The sequence below is a fragment of the Lytechinus variegatus genome, chromosome 3 (genome assembly GCF_018143015.1).
Source record: "Lytechinus variegatus isolate NC3 chromosome 3, Lvar_3.0, whole genome shotgun sequence".
Classification (NCBI taxonomy): Eukaryota; Metazoa; Echinodermata; class Echinoidea; order Temnopleuroida; family Toxopneustidae; genus Lytechinus; species Lytechinus variegatus.
This window is the reverse complement of record NC_054742.1, coordinates 44,060,157-44,069,068: the sequence shown is the minus strand read 5'-3', so window position 1 is coordinate 44,069,068 and position 8,912 is coordinate 44,060,157. Positions and strand designations below refer to the sequence as shown.

The following is an 8,912-nucleotide window of genomic DNA, read 5'->3' as shown; positions in this document are numbered from 1 at the left end:
AATACTTGTTAAGGGTAGGGTTTCACACGCCAATACTTGTTAAGGGGTGCATTTTCAGAATATGGAAATTACGTGTTTAGGGTGCTTTTCGAGACCCCATGGTCGCGCATGGTATCCACTTGTGAATGGAAGTGGCCCCCCGGGTCGAGACCCCATGGTCGCGCATGGTATCCACTCGTGAATGGAAGTGCCCCCCCCCCCCCGGTGCCAAAAGTTGGCTCCTCTACTGGGGATGTGGAGATAGCGAGGGAGTTGTAAGACCGCACGAGAAAAATTGTAATTTTTAAATTGAGGGAATAAAAACCGAATTGAATTGGTATAAAATTGGTTATTCGGGTATTGCATTGATTAGTGCAAGCCTCGACCTCTCCCCCCCCCCCCTCCCCATCATGAAAATGAATTTTAGTTGCTTATATATGATCTACGAGGGACTTGGCGACCGACTAGAGAAACTTTGCTGTTTTCATGATACAGAAACTTACTTAAATTGTTGAGTATCGGACTTTAGAAAAAGGCTTGCAACTCTCCCCTCTCCTCCCTCTTCTTCTTCTTCTTCTGGAAGACCAAAATAAATATTTTGAAGACAATGCGTTCCCTCATCAGGGGCAGCCAGTGAAGGGGATCAATCTGGATCACTTCAATTCAATCAAAGATTATCAGTATCTAAATATATCTTATTGCATACGTAGATCAGGGGTGCTATGAGCGCACTTTATCTGCACAAAATTCCCTATTAATTCATGTTATTTTAAATGCTTTGGATGCATGATAACGAAAAATTCTATTTGGTTTTCAAAATCATATGGCGAGATGAAATTAAATGAAATATAATGATCTAAACAAGAGATGGCGCTGGTTAATAATTCAATTATAAAAGGATCTAGATATATATCGCATGCAAGAAAAAGTTTATTATTTTTTCCACACGTCATATTTTCGGTCGTTCCATCGATCTGGGACTGATCATAACTTGCCTCACGTTATTCTCCGAAGGAAGTGAATGGATCATTAACTTAAGCTTTTGCGCTTTTACAAGATTTACCATGCCATTTAATTGTCATGTTTGTAGTGTGATGAAATGTGAATAACAAGCAGTTTATTTCATCGCCATGGGAAGATTCAGTTATCGAAACGGCACTTCCTTGTTCTGTTCCAGCTGAAAACCAAAGCAACGATCGTCAGAGACACATTTGGCCCGAAATCCAGGGGGCGGATCTTTTGAATCCCCGATCTCTCTCTCTTCTGTGGGCGAGCCCACTATCTGCTCTCAGACTCAGCTGTCATCCAGTCATGATTGTGATTTTACCCGTATTTTGTACGTAAATAATGTTGAATTGTCTCTATGTATGTACATTACACTCTTGGCATGTGACATCTGGAAAAAAAAGGGTAAAACCTTGTTAGATCTGCAAAAAACTGCACTGTGCCTGGCCCTGGGATGGAAAAAAAAAATCCTCATTCTGACTGACATTCACCAAGTTAATTGAAGTGGCCAGGTTGACTTTAAAGTTTAGTGTGGCAACACTATTCTGCATACCTTTTTTGGATATATTGGTCATTTTTGTATGGTTCATAAGTCAGAAAGTGTTGGATTTCCACATAGATGTGATTGATGAGTGATCAAACATTGGACTCGCTCATCCTACGATACGAACGAGGTTATAAATAGCGATTGGACTTGGACTACCGGTAGATTATTTCATTCTTTCTCAGTTTCTGTCTGTTGCCTTTTAATAGTTGCAGCAAGTGACCCACAATGTCGTTGAAGGAGAATTTAGAGAATTTTCTTGAGCACTATGATAACATGACGGATCTGTCATCATCGTTGGATGGATCTGATTCATTTGAACTTGAGTTTCTTGTAAGTTACCGTAGTTTTCTTTACATTGGCATGGTAGGCCTTAGCCTTGAGGACTTGATGATATTTTATAAATATTTTTACATCCATGATGTAAAAGTATATGCAAAAATATTTAAAATATTTCAAAAATATGACAGAATCCTCAAGGCTTGGTAGGCCTACATGTACATGTAATCTCTTAATATTTTGCATTATGTTACTATGTCTATCAATTGTTCTACAGACTACATTTTGTCAAGTTCCACTCATTCTATGAACAAGGTTATGATATACTGTAAGATCTACATGTATACATTGCACTTTCATGAATGTAGGTAGAAATGATTCTTTTTTTGTGTGTGGTATATTTAGTGTGAAATGGGAAGTTCATCCAAATATAAAGCTGCATTTAAATGAAAGCTTGAAATTTGAGAAATGTGATAAAGAAGGTTCAACAAAAATCTGTCTCAGAATAAATTAAGTTCTTGTATGGATGCTTGGAACAAGTTTCAATTGTGATATAACATCACTTAGAGTACTTGCAGTTCTTCCAACATTTTTCTCAGAAAAATTAAAATGATTTTACCTGTGCATTCAATATAGCTTACATGTACATGTAGATGTACATGTAAATGTATCATAAGACGCATGTCGTTGAGAAAATGTTTTCGATCTGGAACCATCAAAAAGTAGGCAGTAATAGAATTTGTATACATTGGGTAGCTGCTTACACAATACTAAAACGTTAAAAGCCTGTATTTATACAGTTAAATGCTGAGAAAATATTACCTGCCATAAGGATAAACCAGGGCTATGTAACACAAAGCAATCAATCGCTAAATGAATTGACCAATAACTACATCAATGTTACATGCGCATTAGGTTTAAAATACTGACCAGGGACCGATCAGTGCGGTTCTTTCGTATTTGCAATTCATTGCAAGCCTTTGTGTTACGGAGCCCTGGACTTGATTGTAGAGAAGGGAACGTGGATAATGATCTGCATCTTTGTCACAATTTTTTTTCTCCATTTTTCTATGCATTTTTCTAGGCCTATGCATTTATCCCTTCCCGTCTACCATATATATTGTTTTGCATTGCACTACAGTAGTACTTAAAACATGTAAATAATTGGATATGAATGTACATAAAGATGTACAGAACATGCGGTGATGCTAGATTTGCCTCACAATTGTTAGTGCTGTTACATGTACATGTACGAGTAACACAAAAATGCACCAAATAAATATAACCGGCAATGTTGTTTTTTTCTGGACAAGAAGTAGACAAAAGTAGTGAACCACAAAAAGGCCTTACCAGCACCATCCGTAACACAAACTCTGAACAATTAAACATGTGTTTTAGTGAATTATTACATGTATTACTCCATGATGTCAAACAATCTCTCATTGGAATTTATAGTGAAAAGTACATGTATGGCGAAATTGGTGATGTGTCCAAACTTTGGATGTGACCATATTTTGCACACATTTGAATCTAAAAAAATAATATCTTTGAAACTTTTATAGACACCAACAAAAAAGGCAACCTAACATTAGCCTATGGTGGAAATTTTGTGACCATTTGCAGCCATTCAGAGAGAATCTAAACTACTGTACACAACAAGCATCAGGATTCAGGAAATCAACATTTTGCAAGCAGATGTCTTTTAAATGTGACAATAACTGATTTTATAGCATTTAATTTCCATCTGATATGATATCTTTACCTTTGTTGTCTGTCTTTTCTTTGAAACATTCCAAACTCTCTTGCGAAATGAGGTCATACTTTTTCATTCTTGTTTTTTTTAGCACAGCATGTGCTCATTGACTAGCATACAATCCGGGGGGGGCACTCGACCACAAAAGTGGTAGGTATGTGCCAAGGGCGAGACAAAAACGGGCTTTGGAACAGGCTTATCGGAACTAAAAATGTTTGTGAAAACGGGGTACGTGGGGCGGTTCACCTGCTTGAGAGTGCATATGCATCCCTTTGGAATGGGCATACGTGCATGCAGCTAGCCTGGCGGCGATGGTCGTATAGCAGTCTGGGCTGTTTTTCACCCAAAAACAGCGTAACGAAAAATATGCAAAGCTTTAACTTTGGATTTCCATTGCTCTGACACCAGGCTTTGTGTGAAGTAGTACATGTAGTACATTTAGTAATCCCAGTGTAATTTGTGGCTGCATCTTACCAGCTATCTTAGCCAACTTACATAATATCTTCTGAAGTAAATCACTATCATTATGAACCGAACCTAGACATTCTCTGTGCAGGGTGCTACATACATGTAACTTTTTAGAAGCGCTTGCCCAGTTAGTCAAGTAAATTTTAAATAGTTGGAATATACTTGCTCAAAAATCTATTTCACTTGCATGAAAAAATCCTTGAACATTTTTTTACCTCTTCTAAATATTTTTTTTGCGGTTTTATAAACCTTTGACCTTTTTTTCCCTTATGACATGAATTGATCTACATGTACCATGTTATTGCATTTCTTTTTCCAAAGTGATTTTATAATGCCTGCCATGACCAAAATTAGGGTCAATATCATATCGACCCTAATTTGGTCATTCTACTGTGAGAATTCTGCTTGCCCAATTTGGGCAAGTACGTAGTTTTGGTAAGTATGTAGTTTTTACGTACATGTAGCACCCTGCTTTCAGTGCTTTGACGAATCTTGACAAATTATGACAAATCTTGACTTCAATTAATACCATAAATGTAGACTTTTTTTGAGACCTACAGTAGCAATTCAAAGGTTAAAAATTAACATGTGTAGTCAGCTATCATTTGGAAATATTTTTTGCAGGTTCAAGGTCAGAGGTCAAAAGACATGGGTCACGCATGTGACTTCATAACAGGAACATGATTTTGAAAGTTTTTTATTTCATTTTGAATTTCCAGTGAATTCCTGTGAATTTCATAAAGAGATTAAACTTTCAAAATCATTATTAGTTACAGTGTATAAATCCCTTTGAAATTTATTCATAACTAATTTAAGTCAAGATTTGGGGTAATTTCGGTCACACGTGACCTAAAATGGCCCCTTTATAAAGTTCTGAGGATTGTGTGTCAGATATTAGTGAAATATTTGTGTACATGATGACCATGAAATTAGGGTTTGGTTTTCCTTTGGCAAGCCTTTCTTATTATGCATAATATTGTCATTGACAGTCCTGAGCAAAGTCAATAATTAAATTATCTATTTCAAACATGTACATGTACAATGATATGTGTACAGTTTTGTAGAAGTAATACAAGGAAGTAGGCTCTATTTGGTAACAAATATCATAGAGAGAGAAGTAGTTTTGTACTTTTGTATGCTAATTTTTTTTTCAAAGAAAGCATGAATTCACATGTACATTGTATTACTGGCTTAATGGTTTAAGTTGCAAGACACAATTTTTTCATGAGAAATGAGAAAGTCTTTTAAATCAAGGTTGATTATCAAAATATTATCATAAATCTAGAGTAGATCTGGTACGCTAATGTAAACCTATCTTTGTAAAATCATGAAATTTTAGCTCAAAATCTACAATTTTGATGATCACTATTAATAGTAAAACACAGAAAAGCATATGTGGGACAGTGTGCTTCAAAAATCTCCAAATTTGATGGAATTTCCTGCTTATTTTGCTCATTTCTTATCAATTACACATTTTCTTCCAGAGCCAATAGGCACATATTTTTATTCATACATACAAATACTTTGGTATTTCATTGGATTCTGTTCAATTTCATTTTGAGATCATTACCATAACTGGTAATTTATCTTTAAGTTTTGGTAAAGGGTATGCATAAATTGTACATGTATGTGGTGTACTTTGGTAGAAATGGTCAAAGGTTTATCGGGGAGATACAAGATGTAAGTGTAAAAAATGATGAGATGAAATCAAATGAAAAAGAAAATGCATTTTGAATTATACTGTAGGTACAGTACATATATCATCTGTGACAGTTTTTGTCTCACCTGCGAAGCAAAGTGAGACTATAGGCGCCGCTTTGGCGACGGCGGCGGCGGCGGCGGCGTCAACATCAAATCTTAACCTGAGGTTAAGTTTTTGAAATGACATCATAACTTAGAAAGTATATGGACCTAGTTAATAAAACTTGGCCATAAGGTTAATCAAGTATTACTGAACATCCTATTAGAGTTTCATGTCACATGACCAAGGTCAAAGGTCATTTAGGGTCAATGAACTTAGACCATGTTGGAGGAATCAACATCGAAATCTTAACCTGAGGTTAAGTTTTTGGAATGTCATCATAACTTAGAAAATATATGGACCTAGTTCATGAAACTTGGACATAAGGTTAATCAAGTATCAATGAACATCCTGCATGAGTTTCACGTCACATGACCAAGGTCAAAGGTCATTTAGGGTCAATGAACTTTGGACGAATTGGGGATATCTGTTGAATTCCCATCATAACTTTGAAAGTTTATGGATCTGATTCATGAAACTTGGACATAATAGTAATCAAGCATCACTGAACATTTTGTGCAAGTTTCAGGTCACATGATCAAGGTCAAAGGTCATTTAGGGTCAATGAACTTTGGCCGAATTGGGGATATCTGTTGAATTCCCATCATAACTTTGAAAGTTTATGGATCTTATTCATGAAACTTGGACATAATAGTAATCAAGCATCACTGAACATTTTGTGCAAGTTTCAGGTCTCATGATTAAGGTCAAAGGTCATTTAGGGTCAATGAACTTTGGCCGAATCGGGTATCTGTTGAATTACCATCATAACTTTGAAAGTTTATTGGTCTAGTTCGTTAAACTTGGACATTAGAGTAACCAAGTATCACTGAACATCCTGTGCTTGTTTCAGGTCACATGTCCAAGGTCAAAGGTCAATGAACTTTAGCCGAATTGGGTGTATCTGTTGAATTACCATCATAACTTTGAAAGTTTATGGATCTGATTCATGAAACTTGTACATAAGAGTAATCAAGTATCACTGAACATCCTGTTCCAGTTTCAGGTCACATGATCAAGGTCAAAGGTCATGTAAGGTCAATGAACTTTGGCCATGTTGGGGTTTTTTGTTGAATAACCATCATATCTCTGTAAGTTTATTGGTCTAGTTCATAAAAAGAGGACATAAGAGTAACCATGTATCACTGAACATCTTGTGCGAGTTAGAGTAGTATGCAAAGTCAGCACTGCTACTATATTGAACTGCGTGATGCAAGTGAGACGGCCAGAGGCATTCCACTTGTTTTTTTAATCAAGCCCTATATAATTTTCCATTGATACTTCAATTGACCAATTGCACTTTTCTTCAGATTTTGGAATATTCTTTTGTGAAATGAAATTTTAGAAATTAAAAAGGAATTTGGTCATGCCCATGCAGGAAATTCACTGATCGATACATGTACATTGAGTAGGCCTACACCTTGAAAAAAAAAAATATTGTGTAATCAATATATACATGTAATAATCTGATTTAAAAAACAGGCAGAACATTTATCTGTATTTTGCAAACATGAACTGACCTGAAAATCCTTGAAATGGGACCTGGATTGTGTATTTTTGTTACAATGTTGTGGTCTCTTGTTGTTAACTCCAGGGAATATGGAAAAAACTTCATGGGAGGAGGAAGAAAGGGACTTACCAAATTTAGATAAGGGTCCCTATGACGTAGGTAGCAGATACTTTTTAAGTTTTATCAATTAATCTTCATTTCTCTTGTAGAGCTGGCCTGTTTCCTTTTTCTTCTATTTCTTAAGGTGCTCTCATACCTGCCTGAGTAAAAAAAAATACAGGTTAAATGTGAGAAATGCTTCAGGCCTCAAAATAATACCAATTAATTTACATGTGTGTTGGAAGCTCCTTGGTATTACAGTACCTGTATGTATTACACCCTCTTAAACCAGATCATAGTATAGCTTGAAGCCAGCTACAAGACTCTTGTATTCGTTAAGATGTGCATTCTTCTTGTCTCGCACAAAAAGGACTCATAATTTGCTTTCACACTGCAAAAATCCCAAGGAAGATCTGAACATGCATGCATAAATTAAAGGAAAAATAGAATACTTCCTTTTTCACATGTTTTGCACAGGCAAAGTTTGTACGTTAAAGTGGGGTAGAATTCCTGTTCAAACAGCATCTATTTTTTCATGATCAGTGGGTATGAACAGTTTGCAACCCTTTAAGTGGCCTTGTCCTCCTTAGTAGCACTTTGTCTTGTCTTTGATTGACTGTCCAGAGGGAGTGTTTAAGATTCTATTTTTCCTCTCTTGTTAATATTTAAAAGAGAATATCCAGAAGTGGTCAAAATGCAGGAAAATCTTGAAGTTTGGACTACTTTGGCCCCATGAGTTGTGTATTAATCGTATTTACCTTTATTTTCAAGTAACATTTGTTTATAGTTTATACATGTATTACTTTATCACCATTCAGATAGATAGCACATCATCAGTCTGATCAGTGAATTATCATTCACTCAAGGCATAAGCTCTCATGCCGGATGAGCTTTTTGCCGTGGCAACGTTGTCTGTCGTCCGTTGTCCATCGTGACATCGTCCATCCACAATACCAAAATGCTTCTTGGTCATTTCAAGTCCGATTTCAATTCTGTTTACTTTATATGATAGCACTAGGTGGGGGATTTAAAATTTCTACATAGAATTTTGAAATTCATTAAATATGCTAATTTATGCACATTTTTCAGAATTCACAAAAAAAACTTTATTTGTTGACCAATTTTGATTTTTTTTGTCTCACCTGCATAGCAGAGTGCGACTATATATACATGTAGGCGCCGCTTTTTCCGACGGCGGCGGTGTCAACATATCTTAACCTACGGTTAAGTTTTTGAAATGACAGCATAACTTAGAAAGTATATGGACCTAGTTCATGAAACTTGGCCAGGAGGTTAATCAAGTATTACTGAACATTCTGCCTGAGTTTCATGTCACATGACCAAGGTCAAAGGTCATTTAGGGTCAGTGAACTTAGACTATGTTGGGGGAATGAACATCAAAATCTTAACCTAAGGTTAAATTTGTTGTGAAATGTCATCATAACTTAGAAAGTATATGGAGCTAGTTCATGAA

At 36.0% G+C, this 8,912-nt stretch overlaps 1 protein-coding gene across 2 annotated transcripts in view; it reads left to right on the top strand.

Moving 5' to 3' along the window:
* The first annotated feature begins 915 nt into the window (after positions 1-915).
* Positions 916-8,912, top strand: part of LOC121411117 (nucleolar protein dao-5-like) — a 72,979-nt gene continuing 64,982 nt past the window's right edge. For both annotated transcript variants that reach the window (XM_041603641.1, XM_041603640.1), the window contains exons 1-2: positions 916-1,315; positions 1,738-1,861. In XM_041603641.1, the coding sequence (XP_041459575.1) occupies positions 1,757-1,861 (105 nt within the window). In that variant the 5' untranslated portion in view covers positions 916-1,315; positions 1,738-1,756. The remainder of the gene's footprint in view (positions 1,316-1,737; positions 1,862-8,912) is intronic.